Source organism: Geotrypetes seraphini, chromosome 1 (assembly GCF_902459505.1).
Source record: "Geotrypetes seraphini chromosome 1, aGeoSer1.1, whole genome shotgun sequence".
NCBI lineage: Eukaryota > Metazoa > Chordata > Amphibia > Gymnophiona > Dermophiidae > Geotrypetes > Geotrypetes seraphini.
In genome coordinates this window covers 403,024,802-403,051,651 of record NC_047084.1, presented here as the reverse complement: position 1 = coordinate 403,051,651, position 26,850 = coordinate 403,024,802, and the positions used below count along the sequence as shown (strand labels likewise).

General features: G+C 45.1%; 1 protein-coding gene across 1 annotated transcript in view; it reads right to left on the bottom strand.

Annotated features, from left to right (window-relative positions):
• LOC117347325 (dynein heavy chain 6, axonemal-like) overlaps window positions 1–26,850 on the bottom strand; it is a 2,502,256-nt gene that overhangs the window by 877,944 nt on the left and 1,597,462 nt on the right. Inside the window, 1 exon segment of the mRNA XM_033918113.1 lies at window positions 2,108–2,260. Coding sequence (XP_033774004.1) covers window positions 2,108–2,260 — 153 coding nt within the window.

The window sequence follows — 26,850 nt, the reverse complement described above, 5'->3', positions numbered from 1 at the left end:
AAAATGAAAGAACAAAAAACAGAAAAGAAGTACGCTCCCAAAAGGTGGAACAACTTAAAGCACAGGGCTGAGCTCTTGCAAACCCAAAGTCTCACTAAGAAGAAATGTCCACTGCTGGAGTAGTTCTAAAGGCCCTCTGGCTTGGAACAAAACTGGTGGCCCAGCAGTTGCCTGGCTCAAGGAAATGCCAGAACCCGCAAGGCCATGGAGAGGAGGAACAGATAACGCTCCAGCTAAGATGGGATAGATCACTACGGAAGGCAAAACAGAATCTCAGGGGTTGCTGGACTGGATACCGGCCTCTGAACCCCCTGGAGGTCAGGGTACGCTGCCCCACAGAACAACAAAAGCAGAGATCCGCCAACAGTGGCACAGTCCAGAAGTCCCATGGGAGCCAAAATGGACCAGACAGATGATTGGCCACCAGGGTGTAAGATGGCAGAGATCAAGCTGCTACTTCAAATAGCCGTGTCCTCTGCAGGCTCTCCACCACTATCTAGTGCTGGCAATGAGTCCAGGTAGTGCTGCGCCGCCACCTGGTCAGCGAAGGTCTGGGCTTTCCCCTCCAGCCAAACATGAAGAGACACCGGATAAACCAGTGTGAAATGCACTCCTTGGCGGTGAAGTGTGGTACAGATGGGCACCATTTCTTTCTGGAGAGAAGCCACTTTAAGGGAATAGTTGTTAAAGAGCAACAGTTTCTTCCCCTCATATTCCAGCTGACCAATTTTACAGAATGCCTGCAAGAGGAGCTCTTTCTCTTTCCAGTTAATATAGCGGGCAATCGCTGCTCTGTGCCTGTTATTATCCCCAGAGTGCTGGCCCAGACGATGCACTCTCTCGCAGATAAAGCCAGCGGCCGGAGTCTCCAGACCCAACTGACACAGGAGCCAGAGTTGAAAAAACTGATAGAGGTCTTGGTCTGTGCAGAGCTACGGGAGACCCACCACTCGCAGGTTATTTCTTTGCTGGTGATTCTCCTGCTCGTCCAGCCGGTCAGTGAGTGTGGCCACCTGAACCTGTAGCGTGGCCACTTGGGTTCGGTCTTGCAGCGCCGCATCCTCCCCATCGGAGACACACTGTTCCACCGCTGCTATGCGGCTAGCCTGGGCATCTAAGCGTTTATTAATGCCGTCCATGGCAGATTGAAGTTTATGAAGGTGATCTTCCAGGGCCGTGGTAACCATGCAGGAGATCTCCTGGGCCTATTCTGCCAAGTGAGCTGGAGCTGGAGCCGGCGACGCCGCCATTTTAAGCACGGGGAGGCAGGCTTACTCTTTGGCGTCTTTGCCGATCTTACAGGCATACTGTGCCTGAACTGCTGGAAAAAGTAGCTCACTCTAGTCCATTGTGCTAGAGCTAGGCTCCGGTGTCAGCAAACCCAGTCAGGCAGCAGTTTGAAGATGATAAAGCTGTTTTTTAGAGACCGTGGGTCACAGTGCTCAACAGCACACATCCGTTCAAGGCAGACGCACCAAGTGACCCTCCGGAGAGCCGTTTATAGCGCAGAAAAACTATAGCAGGCAAGTTAGTGAGAAAAAACAAGAACGGCTCTGTTGCTCTTGTTCTGTTTGAAGTTTTGTTTGTTTGTTTGTTTTCTCGAGGAAAAAATTGAACGCCGAGGAAAAAATACTTGGGATTTGAGAAGAGTTCTTATATTACGCCCTAAGGGCTAGAAAGCAAAGACTTTCCTGTCTGAGATTCTTCCTTTTTTAATGAAGGGGAGAGCTGTGACTGAGTAGGAGTGGGTGAGAAAAAAACTGACAGGAGAAAGGGAGAGGGCTTGAGGACTAGGGATCCTACACATGCTCAGTAAGCTTAAAGCTTACTATAGCTAGGGGAGGGCACCAATCAAGTGGGGCTACATATCCCCTACTTGTCTCCGGAGAACATACTTATATTTTATTTTCTAATCCCCATGCTCACATGGACTACTTTCTGAAAAAAAAAAATCAGTAAATAAATTCAAATTAATAGATACACATATACAAGTTTAATGTTAAGAGCCTATTTAGGACACATAAAAATTATTTTATCATTGGAAAATCTTACATTCCTGAAGAATAACAAATATAGTACAATGCTTGTTTACAATATAGTATCATACCTCATCCCTTTTCCCTTCTGGTATTCCAGCTGCTTTTGCTTTTGGTCTTGTGGCTGCTAAAATCTGCTCCAAGTCATCTTTTTCAAATAGATTGGGTACTTCACCAGAGTTTAGGATATTGTTTATATCTTCAACAAATTCTTCAACAACAATCTGTAAAAAGTAAATACATTGCATGTTTGGAAGGTCTCTTCATTAATGTTTTTATTTCTGATTCACTTTCACTGACACAGCTTTTTAAGCTTAAAGTTGAATCGATTTTTATTGTAAAATTAAACAAGCCAGATTAATAGAGATTGATCCTGCACAGTCAATGCTAATAGAAAACCATGTTCTTTTCATACAGACAGAACACATATATACCCTCACACAGTATGGAATAAGTAATCATAAACTAAAAATAGAAACATGTAGATAAAATTTAAACTAAACAGCCAAGAAGCCAGACTCTGCATACAATGTAGCAATACCACAGAAACAGTAACACATCCCCTAATACTGTGCAAAATATAAAGATATAAATATGAAGATATAGAAATATATAGATGTAAATTTGAAAAAAACTGACAAATTACAATCACCACTTTACAAATTAACAAAAAGAAATAAAACAATAATAGAAAATAAGTAAATGCTATTTTATGGAACTAATCCATTTTTAAATTAGCTTTCAGAGGCCAAAACCTTATTCTTCAGGTTAGCACAGTTAGCTGTTATAGTATCCTGAACTGACTTGGTTAATAAGAAATGTATTAAAATTAGTCTAATAAAAAGATTACTTTTTTCCAGTTTCTATTTTAAATCATTTATCAATACAGCTACAATAAAACAACAAAAAAAATTTTTTCTGCATTTTATCATTTCTACTTTAATCATCCTCTTCACTCTCTTCACATCCAGCATCTGTTCTCTCTCTCCTTTCCATGCATCTTCTTTCTCTGCCCCTTCCATTACACTGTGTTCCCATCCCTCCCCCTATGGTCCTGCCTCTCCTTCTGTCCAGCTTTTCCCCTGTTCCCTTTATCTCCTACATCCCTACAATGATGCCTGTTGCAGTTATCCTCCTACATCTCTCATCCTAGGGCATCTCTATATTTTTTACTCTCCATTTGTGGATTTAGCATCTTTCCCATTCTTCTCTCCACATTTTTCTCTCTCTCTTCCAGCTCCCCCGTTTTTTCCTTCTTCCATTCAGCCTTTCCCACTCTTCCTCACTGCCTTATCTAATCTCTCTCTTGTCTCTAGGCCATCTCCTTCCCTGTCTGCCATGTAATAAAGCATCTTTTTTTTCCTTCCCCTCCCCCGAGATCCATCACCCTCCATCCATGCCCCCTGCCAAGGTTTGATAACTCCCCCTATTCCCTTTCCCTCCCTCCCTTGCTTTCTTTCTTTGTCACCCCCCACTCACCCACACTAGAGAGCTGCACGGGAACGGGGACGGCGGGGATCCCGCGGGTTTCCCCTTCGGGTCACAATGATCCCGTGGAGACACCCCCTAGGGTCGCAGGGTTCCTGCGGGGTTGGATGTACTCTCGAGGCTCGTCTTCTCCCTATCTGCCCTGCCACAGCACACAGCCAATCAAAACTCTTCCACAATGTCAGCGCTGACATCGGAGGGAGGGCTTAAGCAAAGCCCTCCCTTCCTTCGATTTCAGCGCTGACATCGGGAAGACTTCCAGTCGGCTGTGTGCTGCGGCAGGGCAGGTAGGGAAAGGCAGTGGCATACCAAGGGGAGGGAGGTCTGCCCCGGGTGCAGCCTTAGGGGGGGTGCACAGCCGGCCAGGTCCCCTTACCTTTGTGGCGCTTCCCCCGACCGACAACAGGCCCGGTCCGACAAACCTCCCTGCCCTGTAGCCGCAAATCTAAATTACCTTCTTACAGCAGCTTCAATACTCCAGCTGCTGTAAGAAGGTAATTTAGATTCGCGGCTACAAGCAGGGAGGTTTGTCGGACCGGGCCTGTTCTGTTGTCAGGCGGGCGGGGAAGCGCCACGAAGGTAAGGGGCAGGGAGAGAGAAAGGGAGAAAAGGTGGAGTGGAGAGGAAAATGGGAAATGGGTAAAACTGAGGGGGGAGAAGGATGCTGACAGGACATGGGGAAGATGGGGGGAGAAGGACGCTGAAAGGAAATGGGGAAGAGAAAGTGGGGAGATGATGCTGGCAGGGAAGAAGACAGAGATGCCAGACTATGGGGGGAGCGGAGGGAAGAAGATGGGTGCCAGACCAATTTGGAAGGGGGGAGAAAGGGAGAGGCACAGTAACAGAGCAAATGAAAGACGCAGAGAGAAGAGAGACAGTGGATGGAAGGAATTGAATGAGAACATGAGGAAAGCAGAAACCAGGCAACAAAGGTAGGAAAAAAATTCTATTTCTTTTTTCTTTTTGCTTCAAGATAAAGTAGTATATTAGTTGTGTTGATAAAAATTTATAAACATTAGAGGCTCTGGTAGAAACCCATTTACAAAGTATGTATTCTTCCCAATTAATATTTCCAAATTAATAAAGTCTTTTTGCTTATTTGTAAATGGGTTTCTACCAGAGCCTTTAATTCAGTAGCATAATTAAATGAAATAACTATTTCTGAAGTTTATAGGGACGGGCGGGGACGGAGGGGATGGAGGGGATTCCTCGCGGGGACGGGTGGGGATGGAGAGATTCCTCGTAGGGACGGGTGGGATTCATCGTGGGGACGGGTGGGGACGGGTGGGACTTTGGCGGGGACGGGTGGGATTTCTGTCCCCGCGCAACTCTCTAAACCACACACCATCAGCAGCGCAATCTTCACAACACACTGCTCATGCTGGTGTTGGGCTTTCCTCTCTGCCAGGTCTCACCTACTTTCTGTTGCTATGAAGGCAGGACCCGGTAAAGAGGAAGGCCCAATGCCAGCAAGAGCAGTGTGTTGCGAAGACTGCCACTGTGGAGAAGTTCCTAGACCATAACAATGCTGGCCCTTGGTGCACCCTCTAATGGGCCTGCACTGAACAGTGAGGCTGATTTTTTCCCCAGATTGAATTGATTCAACCAAAGTGAATTGATGAATCAATTTGAATTGAACAGCTCTACTATCTACTATTGCGCCCACAGGAAAATAATGTGCCCTGCCGCAGATGAGTGAGCTAATTCTTATGGACATTAATGGTTATTAAATGGCCTCCAGAATGTTTACATATGAATTCTGGATTAACTTGTGTTATTACACAGCAGTCTGGATTCTTAGCAGACTGTGGTACATTTTATTGGATAACTAAGAAAGTTATCCTGTGATATTCTGGCACCAGAAAGTAAAATTCAAGGACATAAACATATGCACCACTGAAAAGTAGGAGCAAAATATAATTCATTCTTCTTCTGGATTGGGAGAATAGCCTAATGGTTAAAGCAGCAGGGAAGTTAGCATTCAAATTCCACTGCTATTGCTTGTGATTTTTGACAAATTAACTCTCCATTGCCTCAGGTAAAAATGAGAAGGTTAATTCTGTAACTGAGTGAATGTAGTTATGTGTGTCTTCTATACATAAATGTACAGTTTAGCAGCATTTATATGCATACAGGCACTATGCGCTATTCTATAAGGCATTGCATGAGTGCTTTAGTGTGTAACTGCAAGAGGACATACATGTGAGCAAAGCATGAAAGGGGGATGAATGTGGCTCTAATTTACATACAAGGAGGGGCATAATCAAAAAAAGCATCTAATTCCCCTTTTGGCCTAAGTCCCTAAACGTTCAACCCAGAAGCAAGGAAAGTGTCCATAACCAAAACAAACGTCCATGTTTTGATTATGGCCTTCCCCTGCCTAAATGCCCAATCTCCACTGCGTCTAAAAGTACCCCCACAGCACGTCTACACTTTTAAGCCATAATGAAACAAAAAAACACCTAAGCCAAAAACGTCCAACAGAAGGGCTTTTAGGCGAAGGAGGAGCCAGTCCTTCGCCTAAAAGCTGGATTCTGTAACCGGTGTCTGTCAAAAACAACACCGGTTACAGAATCCCCCCCCTCCCAACAACCATCCAGGCAGGAGGGTGCCAAGCCCTCCTGCCATAGCAAACCGCGACCCCCCATCCCGAACACATCGGGGCAAGAGGGAGCCCAAGCCCTCTTGCCCCGTTGAAGCCGTGACCCCCCCCGACTCAATCAGGGCAAGAGGGAGGCCAAGCCCTCTTGCCCCGTTGAAGCCGCGACCTCCCAACTCGATTGGGCCAGGAGGGAGCCCAACCCCTCCTGGCCCAGGCGACACCCCTACACGTTCGGGCCAGGAAGGAGCCCAAGCCCTCCTGGCCCAGGCGACCCCCTTACACCAACCCCCCACTACATTACGGGCAGGAGGGATCCCAGGCCCTCCTGCCCTCGATGAACCCCCCTCCCCCCCAACGTCCGCCACCCCAGAACCCCCGATCGGCCCCCCCAGCTGACCCGTGACCTCCCCGGATGACCCCACGACCCCCCCACCCCCACCCCCCTTCCCCATACCGTTTTGTCATTGGCCGGACAGACGGGTGCCAAACCTGTCCGTCCGGCATGCAGGCCACCAAAGAATGGGGCCAGATTGGCCCAGCGGTACCAAAGCCCCACCTACTGGTGGGGCCTAAGGCGCCTGGGCCAATCATAATAGGCCCAGGAGCCTTAGGCCCCTCCTGTAGGCGGGGCCTTAGGCACATGGCCCGGCTTGGCCTCTCTCTTGCCCCGATGTTGTTTGTGGGGGGGGTGTCGTGGCAGTTCGGGTAGAGGAGTGATGGCATTGCGGAGATGAGGAATCTCTCCTGTTGCGATGGTTAGGTTGCCGGGCCGCGGAACTGATGGCGCCAACGGCCATCAGCTCAGCTGCCCGTTTTTCGGCACTTAGACCTGGTTTTATTTCGTCTAAGTGAAAAAGGTCTAAGTGCCGACTAAACTGTATTGGTTATACCTGTTGTACTGCTTGGTGTAGGTCGGCCCACCTCCCGCCCACTGCCCGCCCTTTCCCCTCCTCTAAACACACCTCTTTTCTCTCTGTGCGTTTAGAGGCAGGGGAAAGGCCTAAGTTGGTTTTAGATACGTCTAAAAACCAGCTTTGGTTATGGGTACTTGGACGATCAGGCTTTTTGATCGTCCAAGTTGCCATTTAGGACACTTTTTAGACGTTTTTTTTTTTTATTATTATTATTACCCCCATAACTTATAGCATACCTTCACTTACATGCATAGCATAAAACATTTAGGCACACTCATTTACAACTTGGTATAAATGATCACACCTAACTTTAAAGTATGCCAATGCCAACTTACATTAATATTCAAGTTTCAAATTTATTATTTCTTGATATCCCACAAATCGTATAATAACAATGTGGCTTACAATGAAAAGGATACAAAAAAACTAGTAAGATTAAAGATAAAACTAAAAGCAATAAAAATTATAAAAAGAGGGTGACACAAAGGGATGGAGGGAAGAAATAGAATTTATAATAGAAAAGTGAGGGAAAAGGTAACACACTAGGTCTGGAGATGGTCTATATGCTTCAACTGATATGATTGGTATTACAGATTTTAGGAACCGATGCTCATTCATAAAAAAGTTTTGAGATCTTTCTTGAAAGTAACGAGAGACATCAGAAGCCTGAGATGACTTGCAAGAATGTTCCATAGTTCTGGACACTACTACTACTACTACTTTTATTTATCATTTTTATAGCCCTGAAAGGTGTATTTAGCACTGTACGTTTAACATGTATAGACTCATAAGAGCTTACAATCTAATTAGGACAGACAGAACAAATGGAACAGATAGAGGTTGGGGCACAGATGCCATTACACAATTTGTATACCTAACTGGAGTTGTCCAGTTATAGAACTGTTCTCTTAGAATTTAAGATCTATGGGGACAGATAAATATTTACTAAACTTGTACTTTCTGCGATTGAAAGAGCAGAATATAAGCAGAGAAAATTTTTTTTTTTAATATATGGATATCTTCATTGACTGGTCAGCTTGCTACAAATCTGACCCTTGCTGTCTGAGAAAACTAAACTAAACTAAACTAAACTTTAAGTTTATATACCGCATCATCTCCATAGAGATGGAGCTCGGCACGGTTTACAGAACTTTAATATAAGGAAGGAAAAACATAAGAGTTAGTGATTATAAAGTAGATTCTCCTAGATGAGAATAAGAATTTGAAAATATAAGTTGTACAATTGAGCGATTGGAATAAAAAGAAATAATATATGAGAAGAAGTTTAAAACCAGTGACAAGCAGTGATAACAACACTGAATAAGTGTGAAGTACAATGTTGCCGTATAAGAAACGCTGTAAACCGTGGATTCGTTACTCATGGTACAAATTCATTCACTCATTTGACAGGAGTACAAGAGAGTTGAGAAAAATAACTTTTCAAGGAAGAAAACGGAAAGCATTGGTTCAAATGTAAACTTCAGTAAGTGAACAGGGACCACATTGAGATCCCATACCATTGAAAAATGGTTGCACATTGAAAATATTTTATATAAATCTAGGAAGCATTGACCAATAAAGGCAGCAATAGTACTAAAAAACAAACTCTAATAGAAGTGAGTTTGAGATCAGAATCCGACAAATGGAGGAAAGAAGTCCAAATCATTTCTAAAGTTTTAGCCTACAACTTCTGTTTACTCTTCTTCACATTCCCAGGGAAAGGTGCTTTTACATGGAAAAGTGAGAAACATCCAAGGAAACCAGTCCTTAAATTCAATGTCACTATTCCAGTGCAACACAAAAATGGTACGTAGAATAAGAGGTGTGACTTGACACAGTTGAGTTTCAGCAATGATGCCTGTATCAGGAGTCCAATCCCTTATGATTATAAGTAGATCAAATTTCTAAAACAAAAATGTAAATAATGCAAATTAATAGCTGATCTACTAAATATAGTGTAGATTTAAAAATTATTACTTAACTAATATATTATACATATCCAAGTTTCCAAGTTTTATTTAAAATTTGATAAAACGCTTATAAAAAATTTCAAAGCGATTTACATTTCTAAAATTAATCGTATAGAGAGACATAGTAATTGGACATAGACCACGACAAACTAGAAATTCAGGTAAGGATGGTGGAACTACAATTTCATTAAATAAAGGAACGAATAGGGGAAAAACAATAAAGGAAGGGGTAGTTGGTTGTCAAAAAGGCTAATTTATACACATCACAGAATTATGATCATGTAATGTTTGTCTGCTGTGTTGGACTTAGGGGTCCTTTTATCAAGGCGCGGTAGGGGTTTAACGCGCAGAATACCACACGTTAAACCGCCTGCCGCGCTAGTCACTAATGCCTCCATTGATGAGGCGTTAGTTTTTTGGCTTGTTGTGGGGGTTAGCACGTGATGAAATGTCCCCGTAGCGCACCTTGATAAAAGGAACCCTTAGTTACAATGATAGCAAAGGCATCAAGGTAAAGAAGGCTATTACATTACATTACAGATTTCTATTCCGCCATTACCTTTCGGTTCAAAGCGGATTACAAAAAGTGTTATGGAAGAAGGGTTACAACGTTAGATCAGAGAAGGTTTCCAAGAGAGGGAAAAGTAGGATCTGGGGTTAGGGAGGGGATGGAACTTTATCATGAGGGAACTTTTAAATCTTTCTAATACTGTTTCTTCTCTAAGATGGAATTGTAAGTGATTCCATATAGTGGCACTTAGACTTACAAAGTTCCATAGTAACCTATGGAACTATGTAAGTCTGCTTTGAAAATGAGCCCCATATTATCCACCACAAGAGAAAATCTCAGACAATTCCCAGTGGCCTTCAACAGTTGTCAAATGGAGACAAGCCATGGGTGTTATATAGACACTGGAAGCTATGTAGCCTAACAATCTCAACAGATGTCATAAAAACATGATGGCAGGTAACATCGGAGGATTCTTGAAGTTGGAGCAGGCACTGTTTTGACATTCAGGAATTGGTGACATCAAAGATGGGTCCTGGTCTCTCTCTTTATCTGAGTGTCTGTTCTGCATGCCCATGGGTGTATGCCCAAAGGGGCGTGAACCTTTGGAGCACGTAGGAGTGTGAAGTATGAAATTCTGCTCTGCTGTGATGGGGAAGAGAAAAGGAGGACATAGGGGAAATTAAGCTCCAATGGTAATTAAAGGTCCAATGCACAAACATTTATCTATTTCCTTCGTTGTATACCTGGAGTTTTCCTCACCTCCAGAAGCTTCCCTTTCTTCTGGAGGTTTTACCCCTCCCCTACAACTTGAATATCTGCAAGAGGAATCTTTTGACAAAAAAGGAGCATTAGAACAAGGACCATCTACAGCAGAGAACATAAGAACATAAGAGTTGCCTCCGCTGAGGCAGACCATAGGTCCATCTTGCCCAGCGGTCCGCACCCGCGGCGGCCCATCGGGCCTGACTAATTTTATAGCTTACCACTAAACCTGTCCCTCTAAACTACCTCTACTCTTATCTGTACCCCACCCTGTCCTGGAGGACCACCAGCCAGTTAAGTTTTCAGGATAGACTTAATGAATATGCATGAGAGATTTGCATATAATGAAGGCGACAGGCATGCAAATCTGCTTCATGTATATTCATTAGGGTTATCCTGAAAACCTGACTGGCTGGTGGCTGGGCCAGATTAAAGATAGGTCCAGTAGGTACATTGTGACTAGAGAGTTGCGCGGGGACAGAAATCCCACCTGTCCACGCCAAAGTCCCACCCGTCCCCACCCGTCCCCGTGAGGAATCCCTCCGTCACCACCCGTCCCCGTGAGGAATCCCCTCCATCCCCACCCGTCCCCGCGAGGAATCCCCTCCCTCCCCGCCCGTCCCTATAAACTTCAGAAATAGTTATTTCATTTAATTATGCTACTGAATTAAAGGCTCTGGTAGAAACCCATTTAAAAATAAGCAAAAAGACTTTATTAATTTGGAAATATTAATTGGGAAGAATACATACTTTGTAAACGGGTTTCTACCAGAGCCTCTAATGTTTATAAATTTTTATCAACACAACTAATATACTACTTTATCCTGAAGCAAAAAGAAATAGAATTCTTTTCCTACCTTTGTTTCCTGGTTTCTGCTTTCCTCATGTTCTCATTCAATTCCTTCCATCCACTGTCTCTCTTCCTTCTGCATCTTCCATTTGCTCTGTTACTGTGCCTCTCCCTTTCTTCCCCCTTCCAAATTGGTCTGGCACTCATCTTCTTCCCTTCGCTCCCCCCATAGTCTGGCATCTGTCTTCTTTCCTGCCAGCGTCTTCTCCCTACTCTCTCTTCCCCATTTCCTTTCAGCGTCCTTCTCCCCCCATCTTCCCCTTGTCCTGTCAGTGTCCTTCTCCCCCTCTGTCTTCCCCATGTGCTTTCAGTGTCCTTCTCCCCCCTCTGCTTCCCCATATCCTTTCAGCGTCCTTCTCCCTGTCTGTCTTCCCCATGGCCTTTCAGCGTCCTTCTCCACCCCCCCCGTCTTCCCCATGGCCTTATAGCGTCCTTCTCCACCCCTTTGTCCTCCCCATGTGCTTTCAGCATCCTTCTCCCCCCTCTGTCTTAAACAAGTGCTTTCAGAGTCCTTCCCCCCCGCCCCCCCACCCTTCCCATGGCCTTTCAGCATCCTTCTCCACCCCTTTGTTCCCCATGTGCTTTCAGTGTCCTTCTCCCTCCTGTCTTCCACAAGTGCTTTCAGAGTCCTTCCCCCCCCCACCAGCCCGTCTTCCCCATGGCCTTTCAGCGTCCTTATCCACCCCTTTGTCTTCTCCAGTGCTTTCAGCGTCATTCTCCCCCCTCCTTCTCTCCCGCACCGGGTGCAGCACAGCCGGCCAGGTCCCCTTACTTTTGTGGCGCTTCTGCGCTCGACAACAGCCCCAGTCCGACAAACCTCACTGCCCTTAACCGCAAATCTAAATTTCCTTCTTACAGCTGCTGTAAGAAGGTAATTTAGATTCGCGGCTACAGGGCAGGGAGGATTGTCAGACCGGGGCTGTTGTCGGTCGGTCGGGGAAGCACCACAAAAGTAAGGGGACCTGGCCGGCTGTGCTGCATTCGGGGTGGACCGCCCCCTCCCTTGTTAGTCACTCGAACCGCGAGTCTACTCTCCGTCTCCTTACCTGCCCTGCCTGCAGCACAGAGCCGAACGGAAGTCTTCCCGACGTCAGCGCTGACGTCGGGAAGACTTCCGTTCGGCTCTGTGCTGCAAGCAGAGCAGATAGAGAGAAGAAGAGCCACGCGACTGAGTACATCCAGCCCCGCAGGAACCCCGCGACTCTCGGAGGCATCCCCACGGGATCCCCGCGACCCTAGGGGGCGTCCCCACGGGATTCCCGCGAACCTAGGGGGCGTCCCCACGAGATCCCCGTGACCCGAAGGGGGAACCCGCGGGATGCCCGTTGTCCCCGTTCCCGTGCAGCTCTCTAGTTGTGACAATCCTGCATCCCCGAGTCTTGTCACAAGGAGATATGGAAGGATTTACAAGACCCGATGCAGAAAGGCTGACCAAGTCAGAGCAAAGGGGTGTAGACCAGCTGACTATTCTATGGACAGTGAAGAAATGGAAGTGGAACAGATAAGCTGTGACTTCCCTGATACTGTCCGGAAACCAGGCAGTAAAGTTTTACCTCACTGTTTTCCAGGTGCTGTGAAGCAGAAAGCAGCACAGCAGGGGGCCTGGAGAAAACTGATTCAAGTCGAGGGAAGGAAACTCTCCCCCCTGCAGCTAAAGGGGAGTGGTTTCTTCACGCAGCTTAAACAGAGGCTCTGTAATGAGCTTAGGGGAGCAGCAGGGATGGAGCAGAAAGGAACCAGCAGAGCCCTCAGGACAGGGGCAGAGCAGGAACCAGGATCCCAGCATGAGGCTGATCTGACTGGGAGGCAGCCAGAGCTTCCAGCTGAGTTGGACTGGGACATGAAGGAGGAACAGGTTGGAAACTTGCCTTTACAATATTGTATGCCTAAGCCGATGATAGTTGAGGAAGGCTGTGGTCCGTGTGTAGCTCCTGCTGAACCCATGGAGATTGCATAAGGGCTGGGAGTTTAAAGAGGGAAAGTTTCTGTTCCTTACTATTACTCTGCTGTTCCTCTGCTCACAAAGGAAAGTTATGTCTGAAGAGATAATTACTGAAACTGCCAGTGTTATTCTTGGGAATAGGACTGAATAAGGCATCAGAGCTTATGTGTGGGAGATATACAAACTTGCACATAGCTTAATCAAACGCTGTGCAGGACGACAGCCTGTAGTCCTTGGTTTCATATTTCCAAACCTCCATGCCTGCTTGTAGCTGTTAGCTAATTACCATAAGCAAACTGTGAAGTACAATTAACCCTGTGTGCCTTAGAAGCTGGGGAAAGCTAACTTAAAGACTGCTCCGTTTAGCCTGCTGGTTACCTGCAGGGCAAACTTAAGGAAACAGATTTCCAGATAGCTATTTTTAGCAGGACTTTTAAGCTGAAAGAACCTTGGACTTTGAGGGCAGTTAGCCTACTTAATGAATGAACTCTGGTGAAGAGAAATGCTTGGACTGTGGTGCATTTGGGAAAGTCCAGAGCAGTGTGGATTATGTTTTGATTTTGAAGAATTCTTATTTTTGTGCAAACTTTATGCCACCGGGGAAACCGGGATTATTTTGTATTGCTGAAGCCAGTGGCCTAATAAAGTTTACAATTTTCAATGAAAGCCATTCTGACTACTGGCTTGTCTGTATGAAACACATACCAACTGTTTTAGGGAGTAACCTAGGGGTATCCTGCTTGAAAGGTGTCCCTACTTCAAAGGGGCTCACGCCAGAGTGTCAGTTGTGTGTCACTGCCTAGCTACCAAACCGCTCGGCCAGATCATAGGTGATGACAACGTGCCTAGAGCTCCAGCATCGATCAGCAACGCAGCCCCCCTTCCGATGGAAAGTAAGATCAGCAACGCAGGTAAGATCGGCAATGGTGTTGCTTGCTGATCTTCCTTTCTGTCAGTGGGGAGGGGGGGGGCTGCATTGCCGATCTTACCCATTGTGTGAAACTGAAACTTCATATCTAAACAGGTGGCTTGGGCTGACTGGAGTATGGTGATTCCCCGGGCTGACTCAGCACAGCCTGAAGAGCTGCTGGAAGCAAACAAATCAATCCTCGATGCGGGGCCCATATCGAAGAGGTTAGAGAATTATTTAGTTGATAGCGATAGTGAGGAATCCAATGACAATCGTGCACTGGACATTTGCATGCCAGCGTACACTGAGACCCAACAATTTTTTGTTTTTGAGGGTTACAAAGTAACCCTGTTTTTTGAGAGGGGGAGAACAGATAGCAACTGAATGTTTTAAGTGTAGTGCCCCTCACCCCCCCCCCCCTTAAAAATATAAAAATTGTCGGATTAGGCGCATGATTGGCCTGTGGTCACTGGGATGTCTGAGGAAGAACATCCAGACCCAAAGTGCAAGGTTAGTTTTCTACAGCTCCTATCAAGGAAAGATGAATTGAGTTTTCTACTTTTTTTGTCATTTAAAGATAGGATTTTGCTTTCTAATCTGTTTTAAGTAATATAAAGATCTATTTGAATGTGGAATACAGCACCTAGCCAGTGCTTGCATTGCATTGGGTCATAAAGCTTGTACAAATGTTTGAGTTTTCCTTTCATTTTGAAGTGAACCTTTTGAGTTTGGAGTTAATTACAACTAAGAGTTAATTTTATCATGTTTCTTTTGGGATTTATATTTCATCTCTGCTCAATTAACTGATTAATTCATTTTGTCTACATTTTAATTTGCTGAATGGAAACTTGGAATTAAGGTTTAAGGTGATTCAGGAATGAAACTATTATATAGTAGTGCTGCCCGATTTAGGAAAAAAAATTTTCGATTTGGCCTATTGAATTTGATTTTTTTATTCAATTTACTTTTCCTGCCCAATCCGGTGTTTTCTTTTTTTAAAATGACCTGGTGGTTTTATTTTTGAGGCCTCTTTAGCCCCACTCCCATCCCTTTGCCTCTCCAACTCCACATCGGTGCTGTGTTGTAAACAAAACAAAAGAGACTTTTCCTCTCTCTGATACGTCCTAGCTCACGCTCACTAACTTCCTCTTTCTTACCCTTCTCTTTTTCATTTTTCAGCTACCTATCGAATTTCCATCTTCTCGATGAAGTTACAGAGAAATACATTTAAAATCAATAAGAGGAAATTTTTTTCCACTCAGAGAATAGGTGGAGGGGCATAATCAAAAAAATTGTCTAAGCCCTTTTTGGCCTAAGTTCAAAGCAGAAGCAGGGAAAATGTCCATAATCAAAACAAACGTCCAAAAGGAGTTTTATTTTGATTATGGCCTGCCTCTACTAAACGCCCAGATCACCACTAAGTCTACAAGTACACCCCCACAACGTCTACACTTTTTGCCCATAATGAACCAAAAATGCCTAAGCCCCAAACGTCCAACAAAAGGGTGTTTCTGATGCCTGGGCCAATCCGGCTCCATTCTGGACCCGGCTGGCCTGCCGGACGGGCGGACTTGGCATCCGTCCGTCTGGCCAACATTAAAGGTACGGGGAAGGGAGTCGTGGGGTCAGCCTGGGGGGTCGCAAGTCGGCAGGGGAGCCGATCGGGGGTTCTGGGGGGGCAGTCATTGGGCAGGAGGGGGGTTGTGTCGAGGGCAGGAGGGCCTGGGATCCCTCCTGCCCATATTGTAGTGGGGGGTGGGGAGTAGGGGGTCGCCGGGGCCATGAGAGCTTGGGCTCCCTCCTGGCCCAATCCAATCGGTGGGGTCACCAGGGCCAGGAGAGCTTGGGCTCTCTCCTGGCCCGTTCGTGTCGGAGGGGGGGGGTTGCCAGGGCCAGGAGGGCTTGGGCTCTCTTCTGGCACGTTCGTGTCGGAGGGGGGGTCGCCGGGGCCAGAAGGGCTTGGGCTCCCTCCTGGCCTGCTCGTACTTGGTGGGGGAGGGCACAATAGCCGGGGTAAGAGGGCTTGAGCTCCCTCTTGCCCCGATGTCATCAGGGGGGGGGGGTCGCGGTTCAACGGGGCAATAAGGCTTGGGCTCCCTCTTGCCCCGATGTCATTGGGGGGGTTGCGGTTTGACGGGGCAAGAGGCTTGGGCTCCCTCTTGCCCCGATGTCATCGGGGGGGTCACGGTTCGACGGGGCAAGAGGGCTTGGGCTCCCTCTTGCCTCGACATCGTTGGGCGGGGGGGTGATGTATTGCAGCAGGAGAGATTGGCCATCTTCCCTGCTGCGATGCGATCACTCTTGTACCCGAACTGCCACAACCCGTGGCAGGAGAGATTGGGTATCTTTCCTGCCGCAGGTCGCGGCAGTTCGGGTAGAGGGGTGATCGCATCACGGTAGGGGAGATGAGGCATTTCTCCTGCCACGATGGTTGCAGTGGGTAGGTTGCCAGGCCACTGAACTGATCGCGCCAGGGGCCATCAGCTCAGCGGCTCCTTTTTTGGCACTTAGACCTGGTTTGACTTCGTCTAAGTCAAAAAGGTATAAGTGCCGACTAGGCAACCTGTCAAATGTTTTGGTTATATGTGTTGTACGCCTAGGTGTAGGTCTGACCCAGTAAGGCTATTCTTATGTTTGTCCCTTTGGAAGATCCCATAACATTGAGGCCAATGGTCTGACCCAGTAAGGCTATTTTTATGTTCTTATGACTCCCACCTCAGCCTGACTTTTTTTTTTTTTTTAAGCACCAGCAAGCGAACTGAACCCATGCTCCGGGGCTCTAACGATAACACTATGCGTGCTGGCTTCCCTTCTTCTCCTCCGAAACCTGATTTGAATCTCCTTATCTGCCGATCTGCTTTTGTTCCATGTTGGATTCTTTGGTGGACCGCTTGCCTTGTTGTTTTGTTACAAATTAACATACATGGAGTGGAACATACCAGAGGAGTTACAGATTTGGTTGTTTATACATACATATGGGTTAAAGCTGGACGACATAGAGTGAGGCAGTTGAGAGGAGTTGCAAACTTGGTTATTAATATAGGCTTATGTTTTGGATAGTATTACTGTTTTACAATGCATTTGAACACTCGTATATACATATGGAAAGGGTTCGGAATTAAAGTCCTGGGCAAGTAGGTGGGAAGAGAAGCAAGGGGGGATTTGTTCAGAGATGTTTGGGGCTTGCACCGAACTAAAACTGTACACTGGCACTGGTATGATAATCTTTGTTGTTTGCTTTGAGTTTTATAATAAAAGAAAAAAAGAAAAACAAGTGGAAATAAAGAAGTAAATAAGAAAACAGGAAAATAAACGTGGGTGGTAGGGCAGGGCTAGAGGGCCCAGTGTACTTGTGTGCCTAGGGGCCCTCGAAGAATTTATCCTGCCCTGGCTGGTGGTCCTCCAGGACAGGGTTGGGGACCACTGATCTATAAGATTCTTCTATAGAGTTTCAAGAGACCTCTTCTACGGGGATAATTAAGGTACCAATACCTGTTCTTTTTTAAAACAAAATCTATAAAGGAATCTGCTTCCACTTCACAAGAAGTAGCTCTTCAAGATGTGTTGTGGGTCTTTTTTGGCAAAAACTAAAATGGATCAAACTTTGCAAGATAATTTAGTACTCTATAGTAAATATTTGATGGAAGCAATTGAAAAGTTTATAGAACAGGATAAAAGGTTAGCTGTGATTGAAAAGAATAAAAAAAATATGGAGAAAATGGATTCTCAGCTTAAATCTTCTCAATCGGTATTAGCAACCTTAGTGAAGGAGAGTTTAATGACTCATTTACAAAAAGAAGAATTAGAGAACACTTCTAGAGTACAATTTTCCTGAAACACATTATCTGTCTCCTAGAGAAATGTTTTATATGTACGTGAAAGATATATTACAATTGAGTTTAGATGTTACAGAAGTAAAGTATGCGTGGAGGGGCATAATCGAAAGAAACGTCTAAGTCCGTTTTCGCCTAAGTCACAAGTCGTCCAAAGTCAGACACACAGACATGGCACCTGAATAGTGGGGTACCTTACAGGGTACTGCTGTGAACTTCACAAAAAGGGTGCCCCATAAACTTCTCACTACAGCTCCCTTATAGATCATGGTGAGCCCCCCCAAAACACACTATACCCACCTGTCTACAAACCCAATAGCCCTTATGGCTGCAGGAGCTACTTATATGGCAGTATAAAAGGGTTTAGGGTTTTTTTTTTGAGAGTGTACATGTTTCACCATGAATGCAGCGATTACAGTGGCTTATGGGCCTGGGTCCTCCACCCCCAAGACGACTTAAGCTGCCTATGTGCACCTCTACTAGGCTTTCCTATGACAGGCTGCCAGGTGCTGATGTTCTGGAGGCAGATATTTAAAGTTGTGATTACGATTTTTAGGGGGGGTTGGTGATCACTGGGGTAGTGTGTGGGGGTCTGTACTATGTGTTTGCAGTGCTTATCTGGTCACTTTATTTAGGTTTTTGTGACTTAGACCATGTTTTAACTGGCCTAAGTCACAATGTCCAAGTTCTGTCTAGGCTGTATTGTAAAACTTTTGGTTATACATTCAGTACAACTAAGTCTAGCACGGCCCACGGCCCACCCAAATCCCACCTTCGACACTCCTCCTGAAACGCCCCGTTTAGCTCTGGTCATTCAGCGGCACTGGGATGGCCTAGGTCATTTGTAAACACGTCCAAAACCCGTTTTGATTATCGACACTTGGACGTCTTTCGTTTATGATCGTCCAAGTGCCGACTTAGGCTGGTTTTTGGATGTTTTTCTCTTTTGATTATGAGCCCCTTATTATTTACCTTGATTTGTTTGTAAGGAAACTCAGGAGGGAGATATAGATAATCTGACTTCTTCAGATAGCTTAGACTTAACAAAGTTTTTGGAATCATCACAAGAAACAATTCAGAAAAGATCTAAACTAAAACTAAACTAAAACTTAATTTTATAGACCAGGTCATCAACCAAAAGGAGCTCGACTCGGTTAACAGTAATGTAATGCATAATACATAAACTTGACAAGGAAAAGTAGACTAGAGTAGTTAGTTTCCAAAATGTTTAGCAAACAAGAAGGTTTTTAGAGCTTTCCAGAATAAAGCAAAGGGACCTAAACTTCTTAATGTAAGTGGTAAAACATTCCAGAATTATGTTAATTTAAAATCAAAAGAATGTGTAAATCTCCTGAAGGTTCTGTTTTTACCACTAAGAGAGGAAAATGTAAGTTTTAATTTTTTAGAACTTCTGGCAAGATGAGACCTATGCAAATTGCAGTCTAAAGAAATCAAAGTGGTGAAAATGCCGAATAAGATCTTAAATGCAATACAAATGCACTTGAATTGAATTCTGAGATATACTGGGAGCCAATATAATTCCTTGAGCAGAAGGGTTACGTGATCGAATTTACTCTTACCAAAAATAAGCTTAGTGGCAGTATTCTGTATTAGTTGAAGTCTCTGCAAACTAACCTTTGAAAGACCCAAATATGTTGAGTTACAATAATCCAATCTTGATAAAATGGTTGATTGAACCAATACTGAGAAATGTTGCTGATGAAAGAGTGCTCTCATTCTTCTCAGAACACTGAGGCTGAAAAACCACTTTTTAACAAGCAAACTTAGTTATTCATTGAATGTAAGTGATGAATCAATGACAATATCCAATATTAGCAAGGAAAACTCAATTTTCAAAGATTCTCCTGAGTCTAAGATCACAGCAGAAGGGAGAGGGTCTAACTTTGGGCCAAGCCACAAAAGTTTAGTCTTGGCAGCATTTAATTTCATCTGTACCATCGTCACCCAGGACCGAAGTTTGGCAATGCAATGGTTAATATTGGGTATCAGATCATCGAGCTGTGGGCCAACCTCAAGTAATATAAAAATATCATCAGCGTATGTTAATAAAGTTTCACGGGAATTCAAATTGTAATATTTCAATGAGCTCATGTAAATGTTAAATAAAATTGGAGACAATGGAGAGCCCTGCGGGACACCACAAAGGACTTTCCACAATTTTGTTAATAATATCTTCGTAGATAAGATGGTAATTATGAGAGCTTATTTTTCAAAGAAGAATGTACCCTGGGGGGAGGGGGGCACTAGTGAGCTACGTTGGAGATGGCCAACTAGAATCATTGCTCCGATATGAATTTATTTAAAGTATCAATATCAGCATATTCTTTAAAGCTAGTTAGCTTGTAGAACTATAACATGGTTACAGCAAAATCGGGCAAACGCCTCAGTTTAGAGCCGGCATCTCCCTCTAAATCGTCAGTGAAAGAGGATGAGGAAACAGTGTCTTTCCTGCTAGAAGAAATGTATGCCCTACACACTCTAATGGGTGACATGAAAAACGATCTCGAGGAAATTAAATCTAAATTCCAAACTTTCAAAGCAGAACTCGCAGATCTCAACTGCCACATGGATACCACAGAGTCGCAATCAGCAGTCCATTCGGAAAACATCAAGTCTCTGCAAAGACAATCTAAACGCATCACCCTGCTTGAGGCCGAGTTAGAAGACAGCACAACCACGCCTGAAGGAATAATTTCAGGATCCTAGGCCTACCTGAAGTGTGGGAAGGCTGCAACCTGATTAAGTTTCTAGAAACCATGCTGCCAAAACTACTAGAATCAGAGTTCAGCCATGCATTCGAAATATAGCGTGCACATCAGATATCTGCACATCAATCCTTGGAGCACAGCAGATATCCAAGGCTGCTCATTGTGAAATTACTTCGCTATACCCAAGTCTTGGATATTATGCAGAAGGCGTGCCTAAAAGCTCCAGTTAAGCTTGAGGGGCACATGCTGCTGTTCGTGCCTGATCTATGCAAATAAACAGCTAAGGCTCATATACAACTGTTGGAATATCGTCCCCAGCTTAAACAACTGGGTGCAAAATTTGGAATGATATATCCTGCAAAACTTGAGTCACCTACAACAACTGCACTAAGGACTTTACTGTACCAACTGAGCTTGCTGACCACCTGAAAAAGCTCTCACCAAGCAGAATTGATGCTACCTGATAAGTATATCTATGTCTTTTTGGTGATTAGAGTGTTTCCTCATTATACTGTATATGGAATTAACATTCTGTACATATTATGAGACACCTCTCAATATATTTGTTTTCATATTGCTCTATATGTGGTTAATATGCATTATGACTTGTGCTATGAAGCTTTGGTTCTACACTCTCCATGGGTTAACTGACCCTTGGTCAAGTTCTTTCTATGCATAACGAGTTCTTGTTTTTGTTCTTCTATATCTACATGATGACGGTCTACCCAGTAGCGTACTAAAGGGGGGGGGGGGGGGCGGTCCGCCCCGGGTGTAAGCCCTGAGGGGGTGCTCCTAGCCTTGCCGTTCAGTCCCCCCACCCCCGAAGGATCGCTCGCCCCCCTGGCCTCCCTGCACCACCTATGAAGCAGCCCGCAGAGGGATCGCGATGTCAGCGATCCCTGAGCTGCTTCGGCGCTGCTTCCTGCGGGACCACTGCACAGGAAGCAGCGCCGAAGCAGCTCAGGGATCGCTGACATCGCAATCCTGCTGCGGGCTGCTTCATAGGTGGTTCAGGGAGGCCAGGGGGGCGAGCGGTCCTTCGGGGTGGGGTGGGCAGGCAGGCAGGCAGGCCTTCAAGTGAGAGGGGGGGTGACAGACAGGCAGGCAGGCCTTCAAGGGGGGGATAGGCAGGCCTTCAAAGGGGAGACAGGCAGGCAGGCCTTCAAAGGGAAGACAGGCCTTCAAGGGGGAGGGGACAGGCAGGCAGGCTTTCAAGGGAGGGACAGGCCTTCAAGGGGGGGGGACAGGCAGGCCTTCAAGGGGGGGGACAGACCTTCAGGGGGGGACAGGCCTTCGGGGGGTGCAGGCCTTCAAGGGGGGGACAGGCCTTCAAGGGAGGGATAGGCCTTCAAGGGGATCAGGCAGGCAAGCAGGCCTTCAAGGGGGGGGACAGGCAGGCAGGCCTTCAAGGGGGGTGAAGGCCTTCAAGGGGGGTGTAGGCCTTCGGGGGATGCAGGCCTTCGGGGGGTGCAGGCCTTCGGTGGGGAGTGCAGGCCTTCAGGGATGGGATGCAGACCTATAAGAGGGAGAGAGGGCTTCAGGGAGGGGGGCCTTGGTGTATAAATACACGGAGGGAATGGGGGTGTTCAAAGAGACGCGCATATGCCGGACTTTCGGTGGGAAGAAATAATGGGTCTGAAAATAGAGAAGAGGGAGAGAGATGATGAACCATGGTTTTTAGAGAGGGAAGGAACAGAAAGGGAGAGAAGTTGGACACAAGGGATGGTGTGGAGGGGGATAGAGATACTGGATAGGAGGGTAGTTGGGAAAAGAAAGGGAGAGATGGTGGACCCTGGGGTGGTGGGGAAGGAGGGAGAGATGCTGGATGAAAGGGTAGTTAAGAAAAGATGGATCTGTGGAGGGAGACGAAAAAGGATAGATGCCAGACCTCCTGGGGAGGGAAGGGAAACGGGGAGGACAGAGATGGCAGATGGATGGTTAGCAAGAAGGAAGAAGGAGACCCTGGCAAGCAAGTTATCAGAAGACAACCAGAGCCTTGGACCAACAAGATTTGAAAAATAACCAGACAACAAAAGGTAGAAAATCTAATTTTATTTTCTGTTTTGTGATTACAATATGTCAGATTTGAAATGTGTATCCTGCCAGAGCTAGTGTTAGACCACAAACGTGAGCTAGAATTTAACAGAGAGGAAAAGTCCTTTTTATTTCTTTATTTTATTTACACCACAGCGCCAGTGTGGTTAGGAGAAGCCAAAGGGGGGAAAAAGCTATAAAATAAACCCACCAGGATGTTTGAAAAAACAAACAAACAAACACCCAATTGGGCAGGAAAATTGAATCAAAAAACCAATTCAATAGGCTGAATCGAATCAAATTTTTTTTTTTTTTCTTGAATCGGGCAGCACCAGTTTGCGCTATTGTCTTAGACTTTAGGACCTGGGATTGGAGAGAGATGGCATCCTCAGTACTTTATAATGCAAGTGAAACGAGGATTTGTTCAGACTTTTGAAGGGTCTGCAGAAGAAAAATATTGTATAGGCCGGGGACATGAGACAGCAGGAAACGGGAACTTTTCTTCCTTCTATTTTTGTGAATGGCAAGGCTGAGGATGTCAGAGAGTTCAGTTAAAATATGTGCTTTATAAGAAAATATAATAATGTGTTTTATAAAGTTTATAAGCATTGCTGGCCTACCCGGTGAGGTGTTCCTAATGGTGGTGGTGGTGGCGGCAGCGTGTCAATGTGTTGAGAGGAAGAGGTGGTCTGGGAAATTCTGCTGAGCAAACTCCGGGCCCATTTCTATCCCCCAGTTAGTCCACTCCACTCAACTGGTTCACACACTGAGTGGGTGTTTTGGGTGTTGTGCCTGGGTAGTTGTTTTGGGATCTCTTCCAGTGGTTTGTCAGTATCTCCTTGTGGTCCAAGGAAGGAAACTTTGTTAACCTTAGCATTGACCTTCAGAATATGTTTGTAACAGCGCTGCTTGTGTGGCATTAGGCTATGTAGTGATCAAAAGAAAAAACAGACCTTTGCACATTTTTGCACTATATGGTGGGTGTATGAGGAGATTCACATTTCCTGCACAGCTAAGTCCTTGTGAAGTTACCTTGTTCTTTCTGTATTTGACATCTAGCAAGGTCTCTGTTTGGAAGGAAAGATCTAAACATAATAATGAAGTGGCCAGAAATTATGGTAAAAGCAGATAGCATTGCTGATTTTAAAAAGGTTTGGACAAATTCCTGGAGGAAAAGTCCATAGTCTGTTATTAAGACATGGGGGAAGTATCTGCTTGCCCTGGATCGGTGGCATGGAATGTTGCTACTCTTTGAGTTTTGACCAGGTACTAGTGACCTGGATTGGTTACCATGAGAATGGGCTACTGGGCATGATGGACCATTGGTCTGACCCAGTTAGGCTATTCTTATGTTATGTTCTCATCTGTAGGGGCCTTTGTTTTTACTTTTTATTTTAATGTATTTTTTTTCAGGGAACTTATCAGTGTTTTTAAGAATGGGAACAAAAATGGAAGATAATTAATGTGTGTGGAATGGAGGGGGGGTTACTAATTTCTTCAGCTAAATAATTAAATCCACTTCAACCAGACATAGGAGAACTCACGCACCATTCACACACCCTCCAACCAAAATCGTCAAAAGAAAAAAAACTGTTTGACAACCTCCTAACACTCGACCCCCAACTCTACAACCTATTGACCTCGACCACAAACTACAAAACCTTCAAAAAAGAAATAAAAACCCTTCTATTCAAAAAACACATAAAATCGAACTAACACAATCAGAACTGTCCCAAGCATCACCTGCAACTACTCCATATGTACTTCTGATGTCATGACAATTCAAACATAATTTATGTTATGTTTGGATTAATGGTTACATATATGAGGTTCAATAAAAGAAAAATTTCAGTGCCTGTTTCTATTATGACCATTTATTTTTCATGGTTATTACAAAAAATATTTTTTTACATGGGGGGGTGTCAAAAAATGATGGGCCCCGGGTGCCACATACCCTAGGTACGCCACTGGGTCTACCTTATACTGTTTTACAATGCTAGTAGTGCAAGCTTTCGTTGTATATATTTAGTTATGTGCTCCTTAATATATGGTTACATATCATTTACTTACTTATGCCACTGCAATGTTTAATGATGAATGTTAAGGGTCTGAACAACCCAGTCAAAAGAAAAAAGATCTTTAACTACATTTCCAAATTCAATGCTGACATTCTCCTTCTGCAAGAAACACACCTAGATGAAACAGAGGAGCTATCTTTCCCCTGTGCCTTCTATTCAACAGCTATTAAAAAGAAAAATGGTGTGCTTATATTCATTTGTAAGAAAGCGAATACAGTACTCCCCCGAAATTCGCAGGGGTTCCGTTCCAAGGCCAAATCTTGAAAAACCGCGAATACGGTTTTTCGTGGGGGAGACTGGAGATGGCAGTGGGAGAGGCAGGAGAGAGCAGCCGGAGCACCGGCGAGTGAAGGAAATCACTCGCTGTATGCTCCGACCGCCTCTTCCTGCACTAAAATCAGGCCTTACCAGTCAGGAGCTGCGTGGGGCTAGGACTAAAGAGGACTGCAAAGATTTACAAAGGGACCTGAACAAACTAGGGGAGTGGGCGACGAGATGGCAGATGAAGTTCAATGTAGAGAAATGTAAAGTCTTGCATGTAGGAAACAGAAACAGCTATACGATGGGATGGCTGTTATTGGGAGAGAGTACCCAAGAAATGGACTTGGGGGTAATAGTAGACAAGACAATGAAGCTGTCAGCACAGTGCGCAGCAGCCGCTAAGAAGGCGAATAGAATGCTAGGTATAATCAAGAAAGGTATTACAACCAGAATGAAAGAAGTTATCCTGCTGTTGTATCGGGCGATGGTAAACTAAACTAAACTAAACTAAACCTTAGGTTTGTATACCGCACCATCTCCGCGTGCGCAGAGCTCGGCACGGTTTACAGAGGTTGAGAGGAAAGGAACTACAAGGAAAGGATATAGGAGAGGGACTGAGGAGATAGAGGGGGACAGGATACTAGAGCACGGGAGGTGATTAGGTTTTTGAAAAGAGCCAAGTTTTCAAGTGTTTGCGGAAGGATTGGAAGGAGCTAGAATTTCTGAGTGGGGATGAAAGGTTGTTCCAGAGTTCTGTGGTTCTAAAGGGGAGGGATGTTCCAAGTTTTCCTGCGCGGGATATACCTTTTATAGAAGGGAAAGATAGTTTCAGTTTTTGGGAGGATCTAGTCGAGAGCGGGTTTGAGGAGTTCCAGAAGAGTGGGATAACAGGAGGAAGGACGCCATGTAGAATCTTGAAGGCTATGCAGGCACATTTATAGAGGACTCTGAAGTATACTGGGAGCCAGTGAAGCTTGGAGAGGAGTGGGGAAACGTGGTCGAACTTGCCTTTTGCGAAAATAAGCTTGGCCGCGGCGTTTTGAATTAGCTGAAGTCTATGGAGGTTTTTCTTTGTTAGGCTTATATAGATGGAGTTGCAGTAGTCCAGTCTAGAAAGGATGGTGGATTGAACGAGGATGGTGAAATGAGAATGATGAAAGCAGGATCTTACTTTCCTCAACATATGGAGGCTAAAGAAGCATTTTTTTACTAGGGAGTTGAGGTGATCGTTGAAGGAGAGAGAGGAATCTAAGATGATGCCAAGGACTTTGCTTGAGAACTCAAGCTGAAGAGTGGGGCCGGAAGATAGAGGGATGGAGGTGGGTAAATGGTGCGCCCGCATCTGGAGCATTGCATCCAATATTGGTCACTGTACCTTAAGAAGGATATGGCGATACTCGAGAGTCACACTATCAAATAGTGACCTACAAAAAGTCACAACTACCAGAAGCAAAAGAAACATATTTGACGAAATCTAGGAAAGTCAAAATGTCGGTCAGGGAGGCCAAACTCTGGATGGAAAAAGATATAGCTAGGCGGGTTAAAAATGGGAATAAATCCTTTTTTAAGTACGTTAACAACAAGAAGAACACAAACGGTATTGGGCGCATAAAGAAACCCGACGGAAATTTTGTAGACTCGGATGCAGACAAAGCAGAGCTGCTCAATAACTACTTCTGCTCAGTCTTCACTTGTGAAGCACCAGGATCTGGACCTAATCTACAGACAAAGGGAAGCTTGGAGGATCCATTCCGGGAATTTGAATTTACATCGAGCAGTGTCTACCAAGAACTGTCAAAACTAAAGGTTAAGAAAGCTATGGGCCCAGATAATCTACACCCCAGAGTGCTTCAAGAATTGAGGGATGTCCTGGCGGAGCCGTTAGCCGAGATTTTCAATCTTTCCCTTAGCAAGGCTGCTAAGATCCCGA